This window comes from Prunus persica, chromosome G2, assembly GCF_000346465.2.
Source record: "Prunus persica cultivar Lovell chromosome G2, Prunus_persica_NCBIv2, whole genome shotgun sequence".
Classification (NCBI taxonomy): domain Eukaryota; kingdom Viridiplantae; phylum Streptophyta; class Magnoliopsida; order Rosales; family Rosaceae; genus Prunus; species Prunus persica.
In genome coordinates this window covers 20,396,398-20,409,612 of record NC_034010.1, presented here as the reverse complement: position 1 = coordinate 20,409,612, position 13,215 = coordinate 20,396,398, and the positions used below count along the sequence as shown (strand labels likewise).

The following is a 13,215-nucleotide window of genomic DNA, read 5'->3' as shown; positions in this document are numbered from 1 at the left end:
GCAAAAAGCTGCCCTAATATTTTGGTTTTCAAAGGTTTTTAACTATAAAAAAAAAATGCAGTAATAATAGCAAGGAGTCACTGGAGAGCAAATCTAGTTAGACAACTAGAAATAGATGTGAGTTAGGCTAGTTAGTTAAGGTATGAGAAATCAAATTAAAAAAGACGATAAGAGATAGCCTTGAGTTAGGCTAGTTAAGCAAGACATCATATATGTGCAGTGCGGTCCTTACCCAAGTTCGAGTCTTTAATCCCTTTTTTGGGTTGTCGACTCGGAAGAGTCTGTAATCTGTTGAGTATAGTACTTTAGACAGAGTATCATTTTGTCCCAAAATTTTAAAATAAAATAAAAAATTTATATTTTCATGGGCTCCCTAGAAAAATCAACAGAGTCTCAGCAGTGGCGCTAAAAGGAAAATTCAAATTTTCCACATAGTGGTCGTCTCTCTCTCTCTCTGTGGAAAAATCATAAGAAATGGAAACTCAGAAAGGGCAAGAAAGCCGAAGGAGAGAATGGTCCTTGCGAGACTTCGAGATCGGAAAACCCCTGGGCAAAGGGAAATTCGGGAGAGTCTACGTTGCCAGAGAAGCCAAGGTATCGAATTTTTCAATCGAATTAAACCGAAAACAATTTAGAATTTGAAATGATTGATTTTTGGGTAAAAAATTTTTGGGGGCAGAGCAAGTATATAGTGGCATTGAAGGTGATATTCAAGGAGCAAATCGAGAAGTATAAGATTCAACATCAGCTGAGGAGAGAGATGGAGATTCAGACCAGTCTCAGGCACCCCAACATTCTTCGCCTCTACGGTTGGTTCCACGACGACGAACGCATCTTCTTGATCCTCGAGTATGCCCATGGCGGTGAGCTTTATGGGCTTCTCAGGAAAACTAATTACCTCTCTGAGGAACAAGCCGCCACTGTAATTCTCTCTCTCTCTCTCTCTCTCTCTCTCTCTCTCTCTCTCTCTCTCTCTCTCTCTCTCTCTCTCTCTCTCTCTCTCTCTGTGGTTTAGAAATTAATCAAATTTCATATGATTATCAGTACATTCTGAGCTTGACGCAAGCTTTGGCGTATTGTCACGAGAAGAATGTCATTCATAGGGATATAAAGCCTGAAAATTTGCTTCTGGATCATGAGGTATATATATGCTACAACCTCTCCAATTTTTTGCCTATGCCATGGTTGTTTGGGTTCTGGGTTTAGAACAGATGGGAAATCTGGCTCCTAATCCCTTAATTTCTGCCAAATGTTTAGAAGTCGATTAACGTTATACATCTTCTTATCCCAAACAGTAACAATCATAGCATTTTCACTTGTTCAGTGTTGAAGTTTTTTCCCCTACTTATATAGAAAAAGTGAAAATAGGTCAGTTATTTTGGTTTCAGGGTTAACCTTTTAGGGATGTGGTTTTCTTTATGCAATTTTAGGAGAAATTGCAACCAGGGTTGGTTTACCTGTATATATGTACAGATTGGGGGGAATCTCATTGTTGGCATTGGTAGTTCCTTTTTGTGTTCAAGAAATAGTTTGAGCAAAACCCTGGCTGCTGGTGCCCGACTTCAAATTCCAAATTCCACTGCTATTGTGCAATAATGATATGTGATTAATATTTTCAAGAAGATTGAGCACAAATATGAGTTCTTATCCCGATGCAACTATTCTATACTTTGATTCAATAACTGGAAGCTATGTTTTTATGTCTGCACTTAGGTAACGTATTGTCATTGAACAAGTTGAGGAACTATGTTTGATTACTTGATTACGATTCTATACTTTGATTCAATAACTGGAAGCTATGTTTTTTATGTCTGCACTTAGGTAACGTATTGTCATTGAACAAGTTGAGGAACTGTGTTTGATTACTTGATTGCATTATATTTTCGTAGGGTCGACTGAAAATTGCAGACTTTGGATGGTCCGTACAGTCCAGAAGCAAGAGACAGACCATGTGTGGAACTTTAGATTATTTAGCACCAGAAATGGTGGAGAACAGACCTCATGATTATGCAGTTGACAACTGGACTCTGGGCATTCTTTGCTATGAGTTCCTCTATGGTATTCCTCCCTTTGAGGCAGAAAGTCAAACGGATACGTTCAAAAGGTATGAATGAGTGTTTTGTATGCTTCCACCCATGTGATTCCGTAACATGAGCTGAACCCAAGTGAATGATAACTTGAGTTTTTATACAGGATAATAAAGGTTGACCTAAACTTCCCTTCTGCACCTCAAACTTCTGCAGAAGCTAAACATCTCATTACCCGGGTAAGTTTGACCATGATTTTGTTCTTAATGTTAGGTGGGGGTAAATAAAACTCCAGTAGTTGTTGGTATCAGTATCCATTACCTAATTGAAATAAGTTGAACTTTGTGCAGCTTCTTGTCAAAGACTCCTCAAAAAGGCTTTCTCTTCAGAGGATCATGGAACACCCTTGGATAGTCAAGAACGCCGATCCATCGGGTATCTGCAAATAGCTAGCTTTTCTAACTGTCATCATGCTCTAATCATGGCTGTGAGGAGCTGGCACAGCTGAGTTTGGTATATGTAGGGGGAATATTTTGGTCAAAATCTCATCAGCACCAAGAGACAATTAACTTATCTACTATGTTCACCACCCTTGAGTTTCATGTACCATGTTTTGTGTGAAGGAAATCTTGTATCTCGTCAACTTCTGGATTGCCTATAATTACATCAGTTGCTTGCTGAGTATGCTTAATTTACGTCGAAGTTCTCATTGTAGCCACTAAACAGTAACCATTTTTTAAAAATTTATGATTGTATATTTTGGTTTGTGTAAAATTTAGATTGCATGAGTTGAATTAATAAATAAACGCTTAAGCAAGATATAGGAGCAAGCTAGCAACTAGATACATAAACTTTCTTGGAAAAATCTGTTATATGTTTGTGACAATGTTAAGGGAAATTGATAAGGGAAAAATGTTTCGTAATTAAAGAAGGCCACTTTTTATGTTGAATGGTTTGGAAAATGGGATTTGATGTTTCAATGGCACTTGAAAAACATTTAAACATGTTTAGCTATTTTTGAAGAACTATGCTTATGGAAGTTAAGAAATATCAAGATACAACATTAATTTGGCATCCATGTTTACCTTGTACAAGATTTAAAAAGGGAGGGTTGACCTACGTGCCTTCAAGAGCAAATCAAACCCCAGTTGAGGTCTCCGAAAACTAACGAGAAATACAATTTCTTTCTTCTTTCTGCTGAGATGAAAAGACATCCCATAACGTGAAATCTGAATATTTCCCTAAACAGAAGGCATTTCTTATCCCCTACGTAATGCATGAACAGAGGATGTTGGTATTTCCTCACAAAACAAGCGGCCTTTCTTTTCCTTTTTCTGTTGATATATATATCCATGAGGATGCCAGTTGCAGGAAAAACCAAAAAATTCACAATTTCGGATACCTCAAAATGCTGGAAAGGGTAGTCTTCTAAGAAGAAACATGACTACTGTCACAAGCAGTAAGGCTGGTATCTGTAAGAGTCGTGTCACTATCGCTGCTAGAATTGATTCTTTCATCATTTCGTCCCGGTGGGGGATTTGCTGGGATGGAGATGCTGAGATTTGTATTAGGGATTGCGCAATTAGTTTTTCTGCATATGGCTGTTGTCCGAGAGAGCCGAGTGGTATTCATGGCAGCAGCTGAAGAAGAAGGAACAGCAACAGGTTGGACATCTTTCATTTGCCTCTTTGCCCCTCTGTGGATATGCTGGCCACAATACTTCTGATCAGGAAGAACATCCCTTCTGCACCGCCACTTCTTTCCATCCGTTCTCCTACACCTCCCTGGTTCAAGTTCTACTCCACTTCCGTTGTCGAAGTATAAGCCATTGCAACCTAGAAGAGCTGAAAACAGTGAAATAAATACACAAATGATCCTTTTGATTGCAAAGACAAGCTACAGAGGAATTTCCAGTACTTCAACCCATTTTTATCCTTTAATTTTTTTTTTAATAGGACATTCTTATCCTATATGATTCCAACTTTGGGGCACTGTTGGCCTCTCTTGTTAAGGCCCCAGTCGAATTCATAGGTAAGAAGTCAGATAGTTTGGTACCACGAATCAACACCATGTTCAACATTCTCTTGTGTGGAAAGCTTTTCAAGACCAGTGGTTATGCTTATCAATCCATATACATTTTGGGAGAAAAAAAAGCATTTTATAGCACAAAGGTTCAATCTTACTCATGCATCTACCTTGGAGAACGCTCTTCGGGGAGAAGCCCAATCCTGGTGATATATTAACAACATTCATGCTGCTTCCTCTGATCATGCAATTGCCACCAGCATGGTTGCTACTATTGTATTTTACACCAATATTGAGGCTATTTTCATTGGTACTGCTGTTGGTGGTGGTGGTTGGTCCAGCAATGGTGGTAGTGGCTACAGCAGCAGGGTTGGTACTAGTAGCAGATCTGTTGGCAGGTATATTGGCAATGGATGTAGTTGTAACAGGTCTTATGTTTTTCTTACATTCATGATAGCCACTTGAGGCCATGGTTGTACCTTGGCTAACACTAACATAATTGTAGGATTGTGCCATAAGTTGAAGGCCTTTCGGGGTTGAAATCTGAAGGTTTGTCTTTGAGTTCCCTAACTCAATTTCTGAATTCTTGGGTGTTTTAGTGCTGGAAGGAGAAGCAACTTCAGAATTTTCCACAGGCTTTCTTGAACGCTGGCGGCCTCTGTGCATGTGTTGCTGACAGTATTTCTGATCAGGAACTACATTCTTATTGCACCTCCATTTCTTTCCATCAGTTCTTCTGCACCTCCCTGGTTCATGATCCCTATAGTCAAAGCCCGTTGCACTGAACCCTACAACTGAAACAATCAGTTGAAATAAACAGTATCAAATTCAACTGAATAAGCAGGGGACCCATTTCAAATTTCATGCAAAAGAAAAGCAATCAACAAAGAAATATCCTTCAAAAAGTCAAGTTATCTAACCATAAGTCCACAGAAACAATATTTAGAGAACATTAATCTATTACATTCAAGTTCAAATTCATGAAACTATCTCAATGAACAAAACTCTAAATTCAGGGGATGAAGCGATATAAAAAAACACTAATTTACTCAATGCATATCTCAAATTTGAAGCCTAATACACAGACAGAAACATCTGTAAGGGGGAAAACATAACATGTTGCAGTAAAATTAACAGAAACAAACATGATGTCTTGACTAACTCAATCCCATGAAAATCTCAGGTCAAGTGAACCTTGGCCTATCTAAATTTGAAGCAAAATAGGACCCCTTTTAAGAACCCAATCAAACAAAGTCAGATCCATGTAGTCCTCATAAACCCAAGTCAAGTTAAAATGTCTTAAAAGTCTCTCCCTCCCCCCCTTTCTTATAACTACCCCATAAGCATGCATTTAGTTGTTACCCAAAAATAACAAATTTTTTTTGTGTTGCTTGTGTGTCAGTTTGTGTAAAAATTGAAACTCATTAAGGGAAAGAGATTTGACTTACAACTGGGGTATTGTCTGTTGATAGCAGCAGCATTTGAGGAGCCAAAAGAGGCAGCCACACTCTTCCAAATGGGAAGCACAAGGTGAAAAGGAACAGGAAGGTTAGCAGCGAAGTGCTTGTAGATAAGCGCTTGTTGCTCCAGCTCATGCAACTGAGAAGCTGTCAACCCACCACCACCATACTTCTTCTTCTTCTTCCCAACAACAACTTCTTCAGTCCCATTATGATCATCACCATAACAATCAACCCCAATCCCAAGACCAAGCTTCACCTTACCACCACCCTCCTCCTCCATTGTCATCACAAGCACATCAAACTGTTTCTTCAACAGAGGTGCAGAGAGAAAACCCAATTCAATTTGACTATCAAGTCTCAATATTTAAGGCAAAAACAAGAAAAGCAAAGCTGCACAAGAGGCATACGACTGAATTGATGAACTGGGTCTGGATGTATTGCAATGTGTCTAAGCGAAATGAAACCATATCTGCTTTGCTTTGCTTTGTTTTGGCTTTTGTTTAAAGTTGGGCGTGAGAGAGAGAGAGAGGCTGACAATCCCTGTGTCTCTGTTTCAGCCTTTTCAGTGTCCGCAGGCAAAAGTTTTCAGACCAACTTCGCTTCCTTTCTTGGGTTCTTTAAACTGCGGCGCGTGTGTCTCACGCTCCAATGGGTGGGATGCTTCGTGCTTTGGAGATTTGCTCCACGCGCCTCTGAGCCAGGACGACTGCTTGTTTGGCAGTAGTGGAAGCCCCGCAGGTCGACACGTCATCCGGTTTTCTGTTGGGTGGGCCCCGCGTGTGGGTTGGGTTAGATTGGACTGGGCTGGGCTGGGCTAAAAGCCCAAATTCGTAACAATAGCCTCAAAGCTCACACTGCATGATATCAAATTGTAAACCATGTCACTGCTCAACTCAGCAAATTATATATACATAACAATTGTGGGAGGAAAAGGAAAGATGAATTTTCCTAACTCAACAACATACCCTTAAGTGACACGAATTAAAAGTACAACCATGATGAATACACATGTCATTACAAACATTACAAGCCATGTGAAACATGTAGTTTTGGACGTCTTCGAGTATATATTGGTCGCCCGTGTATTGGCATGGCCAGTGCTTGCCAAGCTACTTTCAACAGCCTTCTCTGTAGAATCAAGTATCTGCACATAAGCCATCCCTTAAGTTATGAGATCGACAGATATGACATTCCATCAGCTATGAATTTACATCAAAGGCACACCAGAGAGTAAGTTTTTATCACAACAATCAAGTTGTGAAGTAACACAAGATGTTACATTATTCCTTTGTACATTTTTCCTTAATTTTGATATGTCTGATGATCAATGTTTTCTCTGAGGTTTTCTCTTATTCTTCAACATCTTCCTTTCTTTTAATTATCTGAACATGGAAAACTCAGACCAAATATCATCTTGCAGACCTCCCCAAACCACTTTACTTTAAACTCTTTCTAAACAAAAAATTATATTTACTCTCCTATTACATCCTAAACTCCTCTGCAAATCCATTGGTTTTAGCCTAAGAATCTCAGGGACTCTTTACAACCCCAACCTTGGTTTCTTTGTTTCACATTTCTCTTTCCAAGCATTTCTCCTGATTCTCGCACCTTAAATTCAAAACACTCTTTCAACTTATCTTCCCTTCAAAAAGACTTCACCCTGGTCGGTGTCACCCCTAAACACAAATCAAACCACAGCCAGCTAAATATAAAAAGTGTTGAGATTATAAAAATCTTACTTTTTCAGTGTCTTGCAGCGAGTGATTCATCATGAGACTACTCTCTTTGAGTTGCCTTGCCAATCCAACCATTTCATCAGTCAAATCCTCTTGAAGCTTTCTGTCCCATGAGAGAAAAATTTATAAGAATCTTAAACAGAATGTGGAAAGCAAATATAATCAACATCTGAAGTTTTAACAGTAAAGATAGCCTCTGCTCTGGTGACTGCTCTGATGAGTTATCTGGTTTCAATTTCATCCAGAGTCTAGTTACTCCAGTTTAATAGGAGAACTCGAGAAAGTATGAAAGTTAATACGACAAAACACCTATGTTTTTCAATGTGTGCTTGGGCTGCAGCATCCAGTTTGACAGGCGCTGAAGAATCAACACTAAGAATCTCACGAGTTCCATCTTCGGAATTTGAGGTAAGCCTATTTAACAAACAAAACCAGTTAAAATCATGTGATAGCATACGAAAGATCACTAAGAAGGAGCTAAACGAAACCATGATCCTAACTATTGTTCACTTACCCAAATCTCCTTCTCAGACCTGGAGAAGGGGGAATCTGATTGTCTCCTGTATCAGAAGAGTTTGCTTTGACAGAAATTCTTGCAAGGGGCTCCTTGGGTGCTTGAATATCAGGCTGGGAGTTTGCCAAAGAAAACACAGTTAGGAGCAATTAACTCCATAAATTGCATACATATGTATGTATATATATATATATAATATTCTCTTCCCAGACTGTTAATCTGGACCATTGATCAGGTGGATTCCTGCTTTCATATATGGTGCCAGATTCACAATCTGCCATATAACATGTCAGAAATCTAGCAAGAGAACACAATCGATATATTAAAGATTCTCTTTAGATATGATGACATAAACTGATACAACCAATTACATGTACTGATGCATTAAAGGATAAATTCTAAGTATTTTGTTAAGCATGAAATACCAATTTGGATCAGCCTAACAATATTTTTCTTTCTCAGTCGTTATAATTTCCAGACCCTCATACTAAACCTATTATCAGTAAATTAATTATAAATGATACATAACACTAAAAAATTTCAGAAAAGTGAACTGGTTAAGTACATAAAATCAACAATTCAACAAAAGTGACATGTATGCTTTCTAGATCATGTGTACGCACCGGCGGAGCAGCTAATTTGGAAGCAATTGCTTCGATCTTCTCTGAATAGTCGCTCAAAACAGCCTTTGAAACTCTGAACATAGAACCATAAATAATCATTCCAATTAGTAAATTAAGAAATTTACAAGCTCTTAAGACAGAGTATCAAGAAAATACATATAAATAATAACTCAAATCATCATTTGGATAAAACTCTTTCCATCCAAAATCCCTAAAACAACGAAAGTATGCTAATGATATGAGAAAATGTCTCTAGAACTTAATATGAGTACCATGCCTACCAAAACCCTTGGATTGATTAGAATGTTAATCAATATTTCCATCATATCATGCCTACCAAAACCCTTGGATTGATTTGTAAAGTAGAAGAAAGGAAGCATATTGGAACATGCATCAAATTATTGAAAAAATCAAAGTTAAAGTAAATCAAGGGGGAAAATTAAAACAAATACCAACCTTGGTAAGCCTTCTGGAGTTCTCTCCTCAGCTAGTTGTTCTACCTGTTCTCGTAAAGTAGCAACATACTGCAAAATTCCAGTACTTATATCATCCATAAAGGCTATATATCCCAAAAACACCCAAAAGAAAAAGAGAAGCTAGAACACAGATCAATTTTATGAAAATGAATAAAAGCATGTAACCTGTAATTCTAATAACAACATCCATATCAGAGGTGAGAGAGAAGACAAGGATCATACATACATGTACAAGTTTTGACTGGTTTTGTTGCTGAGGAGCAGCTGCAAGCAGCCTCCTCAAGTTCACCTCTGTTTTACTGATGCTCATCCCAAAATCCTACACCACTGAACAAAAAAAGTTCAAATCTCATGATCTTTTGATGGCCAAGAAGTAAATTAGAAATCCCATGAAAATTGAAAAAGTAAAATTCATTTTGTGAGAAAATTACCACCCAAAGGAGAAGAAGTTGTTTTTCATTACCAAACTGGGAGCGCATGTAGAACAGAATTTGAGAATTTCTTTAAGCCTCTTCTTTCTTCTTCTTCTTCCTTATGGTGCCGCCGAAACCACTGCGGTGGAAAACCCTCGCCTCTGTCGGGAAGAAGAGGCTGGGTCTTTACAAATAAATTTTGCAAAATTTTTGTTTTGACCACCCATTTTCTATATTTTTCAAAAAGACCACAAACTTTTCCAGATATTTTCAAGCATGTGCCGGGTTCTTTCTTTCGGTTTTGGGTAACAGTTACTCGATTGTAACTTACTCAGAAATTTGATCTCAAACCGTCCATATTAATCTAACGGCTCAATAAATATAATGTATATAAATAGTATAGCCGCACGGCTCTACTGTTCTTACATGTGGCACCTATCACCGCTTTAAATATAGGGAGACTTTGGAAAAACCCAAAGGAGAGAGAAATTTTTTAAAAGAAGTTAAAATGGACAAAGTTGCCCTTATTTATTTTTGGATTTCTTAATGAATCATTTACATTTGCATGTCTTTAATTTGAAAGTCGAGAGGTTTTTCTGTCTTTTTTGAAAAAGCTTTGGCTTTTTCCAAAAGTGAAAGTTTTTTTATGGCTAAAACCTAAATTTACTTTAAAGGTAAAGATAATGTATTTAAATAGTATAGCCGGACGGCTATACTACGATTTTCCTTTAAAAAGCCATAGCCGTACGGCTATATTATTTTTTACACGTGGCACCTTTTTAAAAAAAGTACAGCCGTACGGCTATAATGGATGTGTTTAATTTTTTTTAAAAAATAGTATAGCCGCACGGCTATACTGATTTTGACACATGACACCTAGACACTGTACGGCAGCTGTGCTTGAGTATAGCAGCACGGCCAAACTCGGTGTGTGGGTGTCTGTGAGAAATCTCTCTCCTCCATTTTAGACTATCGCTTGTACCCAAGAAAAAAAGGGGAAAGGAATCTCTCTCTCATGTTAATTTGATACTTCAAACCATATGGGTTTTGTTCACCCATCAAACACGCTGCACATATGGACCAAGAAGATTGAATTAAAATTGTCTTCTCAAATCCCATAGAATGCTAGTGTACATGCCCATAAGTACTTTAAGAATAGTTAGTTTTAACAAAGTAACAAACAAGTAATACAGCGGGTTATGTGAGATAGGCTTGAGCTCCCAGTAGATTGCCCACAGATAATCCTACTCCATAAATACCCACTTTCAGAATTCATATGAAACTTAACTCTCTCACGTGTATCCAGGCAAGGCAACTTCAATATGACAGAAAAAGAGAAATTACTTTGCCATGTGGATAACACAATGCAAACACTTCCCTTCTCTCATGAGATTGAAAGCTTTGTTGACATCTTCAAATGGCAGGTTATGTGTTATGTACTCGTCGACTTGGATTTCCTGCAGGTAGATTTTTTGGAATTCAAACAGGCTGTGCATTTTATTCTGTGGATTGAAAAATATAACAAGTAAATATTTTTTTCTTAAACTAGAAGAATAATCATGATCGGTCAATAGGAACATGTCAGCTGTTTAAAACAGAGATCAACTGTTAACATGAAATAAAACAAAAGAATTTAGCATCATTCCGGCTGCAAATTGTCATGCTTTCTTAGCATACACACCTCTAAAGCTGAAGAAAGAAATAGTTTAACACAGAAGAAATAACAGTGAGAAGGATTAGGAGGAACTTGTTCTAGATGGTTTATAAATTCAACCTACTACTTCAAACAAGATGATTTGATAAGTTTGTACATTAGACATTTATCAAACTAAGACATGATAAATTGTTCGGGCATGCCCTATCGCATTTTTGTAACCAGGACTAAACATTGTCAGTAGATTTTCCAGCTACATGAGGACACACTAAATTTTACAACAATGGGAAGGAAAAGGACACTTAATATTAGAAGAGCAACAGTTCAGTATAGCATGGCCTGATTGTATCACTCCTAGAACAATGCTTGGCTCTTCACCAGTGTGGATGAAGGTAATCACCAATTTAAAAGCATGAATTGTTGAAAATGGTGGGGAGTACCAAATTAAAATTAACTAAGAAATTGACTAAACAATTTTATGGCCTGATAATTGGAAACCACTTGTGCATTATGCTATAGTTTCTCAGCCTTACATAAGATAGCTAGTGCTATAATACAAATATAAGTAGATGAAAAAAATAGGGAAATAACTTACCCTGTTGTTTCATGGCCAAATATTCAAGGAAAAATAGCATGCAAAATAACAGGGGGAAATGGAGTAGGATGAAATACCAGTATTCTCATGAATAAATTCAAACCCTTTTTCTTAAGTTGTTATCAAGGGAAGTATAACTGCATTGTTTTACAAGAAAATTAATCTATCCGGAAAGAAGAAAGCATATCTGGCAGTGGCACAAACAAAGTTTTAATTTTTCTTGGTCAGACAGAAACCATAAGTAATAGTTAAACGAATTTTCCTAGATGTTCAATAAGTAGGAAACAAGAAAAAAATAATTGAAGGAAAAGTAATATTGTTTTATCTCTATTTGTGTTGAAAAGAAGAAGAAAAGAAAGGGGGAAAAGAGGAGAGAAGAGGAGAGTAACTGAGACTCTCAGGCAGTGATGTCACTGCGACAGAGAGAGGTGCAGACGACTTTGATCCTCATCTCCATTGCCTGAGGTGGATTCACATTCACTTCCTCTATCACCAAAGGCTTTCCAGCTCCCCATGCCACCGCAGCTTTTACAATTTTTTTTTAAAAACAAAATAATACATGATTAATAACTATAATTAGAAGCAAATTCCATATTCATACTGTGAATGTGAAGATTGCAGCAAGCATGCATTGTAGAAATAACATACATACCTTTGCAGGTGATGACATCGGGTGGAGGTTCTGTCAGTTCCAGGTCAGGATCATCTCCCCATATGAATCAGACCCACCCTGGCATGCAGACCCTAAACCTTAAAGAACTAGACCCACCCTAGCATCCAGATCCGCCTAGCGCCGCCTAGACCAGCCTAGCGCCGCCTAGGGCCACCCAGGCCCGCCTAGGGCCGCCCAGACCCGCCTAGCGCCTCCCAGACCCTCCCAGTGCCGCCTGGACCAGCCCTGCAGTGCATAAGTTTCAAAAATCACTAGGCAATGGGCTTAAAGAACAAAAGATTTAAAGAAAATAACCAGACCCACCATGGCACCCAGATCCGCCTAGTGCCGCCTAGGTCCACCTAGCGCCGCCCAGACCCTCCTAGCGCCACCCAGACCCTCCCAACGCCGCCTAGACCAGCCCTGCAGTACATAAGTTTGAAAAATTGCTAGGCAGTGGGCTTAAAGAACAAAAGAAAAGAACCAGACCCACCCCTGGCACTCAGAACCGCCTAGCGCCGCCTAGACCCGCCTAGTGCCGCCCAGACCCGCCCAGGCCGCCCAGACCTGCCCATGCAGCCTAGGCTGATTTTTTGTAATGCAGAGTATGGATTGGAAGGAATGGTTTCAACATGAGGGGATATTTGCTTCCAAGGTTGGTAAAGTATGCAGATTCTGTTGCCCTCAGTGTAGGACATTAAGCATATCCATAGTCGCATAGGGTTTTTTTTTTCTTCTTCTATATACGTAGGAAACGAAAAAATTTGTAGAAATAGGGAAACAAGCACAGTAGACATTTGTGAGAACCAACCAACCCTAGTCTGCAATCTGCATTAAGTCCAAACAGGGTTAAGCCTGTCTGAAAAAATTTGTGTTTCATTGACATTTTGTTTGATCTGTTTGATGATTTTTGCTCCCTTATATATCTATGATGAACCTTCCAACCACTAGAAAACTGGCTTTGAAGAATACGGTTGTTTTTGGTATTGGTGGATTACTGGTGTGCTCCAACTGTAACGGCAAATATGGCATTTGTG

At 38.6% G+C, this 13,215-nt stretch overlaps 3 protein-coding genes across 9 annotated transcripts; 1 reads left to right on the top strand and 2 right to left on the bottom strand.

The window, feature by feature from the left end:
- LOC18786669 (serine/threonine-protein kinase Aurora-3) lies at positions 214-2,801 on the top strand. Its single transcript, XM_020556357.1, has 6 exons — positions 214-594; positions 680-922; positions 1,045-1,140; positions 1,890-2,104; positions 2,194-2,266; positions 2,378-2,801. The coding sequence occupies exons 1-6, from the start codon at positions 475-477 to the stop codon at positions 2,474-2,476; spliced, it is 846 nt and encodes a 281-aa protein (XP_020411946.1). The 5' UTR covers positions 214-474; the 3' UTR covers positions 2,477-2,801.
- Positions 3,014-5,999, bottom strand: LOC18784885 (growth-regulating factor 9). 3 transcript variants are annotated; one of them, XM_007220058.2, is made up of 4 exons: positions 5,923-5,999; positions 5,501-5,822; positions 4,223-4,846; positions 3,014-3,871 (listed from the first exon to the last, which is right to left on the bottom strand). In XM_007220058.2, the coding sequence occupies exons 1-4, from the start codon at positions 5,980-5,982 to the stop codon at positions 3,456-3,458; spliced, it is 1,422 nt and encodes a 473-aa protein (XP_007220120.2). In that variant the 5' UTR covers positions 5,983-5,999; the 3' UTR covers positions 3,014-3,455. The 3 variants fall into 3 exon arrangements, with proteins under 3 accessions (XP_007220120.2, XP_020413420.1, XP_020413419.1); XM_020557831.1 differs by having other exon boundaries at positions 3,014-3,862; XM_020557830.1 differs by having other exon boundaries at positions 4,223-4,840.
- LOC18786079 lies at positions 6,278-9,459 on the bottom strand. Of its 5 annotated transcripts, XM_020557833.1 has the most exons (9): positions 9,296-9,459; positions 9,091-9,183; positions 8,845-8,912; positions 8,389-8,461; positions 7,766-7,878; positions 7,561-7,665; positions 7,255-7,354; positions 6,481-6,659; positions 6,278-6,369 (listed from the first exon to the last, which is right to left on the bottom strand). In XM_020557833.1, exons 1-8 carry the CDS (start codon positions 9,341-9,343, stop codon positions 6,483-6,485), a joined length of 777 nt encoding a protein of 258 aa, XP_020413422.1. In that variant the 5' UTR covers positions 9,344-9,459; the 3' UTR covers positions 6,278-6,369; positions 6,481-6,482. The 5 variants fall into 5 exon arrangements, with proteins under 5 accessions (XP_020413422.1, XP_020413421.1, XP_007218287.1 ...); XM_020557832.1 differs by lacking the exon at positions 6,278-6,369 and having other exon boundaries at positions 6,375-6,659; positions 9,296-9,458; XM_007218225.2 differs by lacking the exon at positions 6,278-6,369 and having other exon boundaries at positions 6,375-6,659; positions 9,091-9,191; positions 9,328-9,457.

Coding starts and splice junctions, on each gene's coding strand:
- LOC18786079 (XM_020557833.1), bottom strand. CDS start 9,343: ATGCGCTCCCAGTTTGGTAATGAAAAACAACTTCTTCTCCTTTGGGTG. Junction 9,184..9,295: donor AACTTCTTCTCCTTTGGGTG/GTAATTTTCTCA, acceptor TCAGTGGTGTAG/GATTTTGGGATGAGCATCAG. Junction 6,660..7,254: donor CGCTGCAAGACACTGAAAAA/GTAAGATTTTTA, acceptor GCTTATGTGCAG/ATACTTGATTCTACAGAGAA.
- LOC18784885 (XM_007220058.2), bottom strand. CDS start 5,982: ATGGTTTCATTTCGCTTAGACACATTGCAATACATCCAGACCCAGTTC. Junction 5,823..5,922: donor CCCAGTTCATCAATTCAGTC/GTATGCCTCTTG, acceptor CCTCTGTTGAAG/AAACAGTTTGATGTGCTTGT. Junction 3,872..4,222: donor CCCGAAGAGCGTTCTCCAAG/GTAGATGCATGA, acceptor CACTGTTTTCAG/CTCTTCTAGGTTGCAATGGC.
- LOC18786669 (XM_020556357.1), top strand. CDS start 475: ATGGAAACTCAGAAAGGGCAAGAAAGCCGAAGGAGAGAATGGTCCTTG. Junction 595..679: donor ACGTTGCCAGAGAAGCCAAG/GTATCGAATTTT, acceptor TTTTGGGGGCAG/AGCAAGTATATAGTGGCATT. Junction 2,267..2,377: donor CTAAACATCTCATTACCCGG/GTAAGTTTGACC, acceptor AACTTTGTGCAG/CTTCTTGTCAAAGACTCCTC.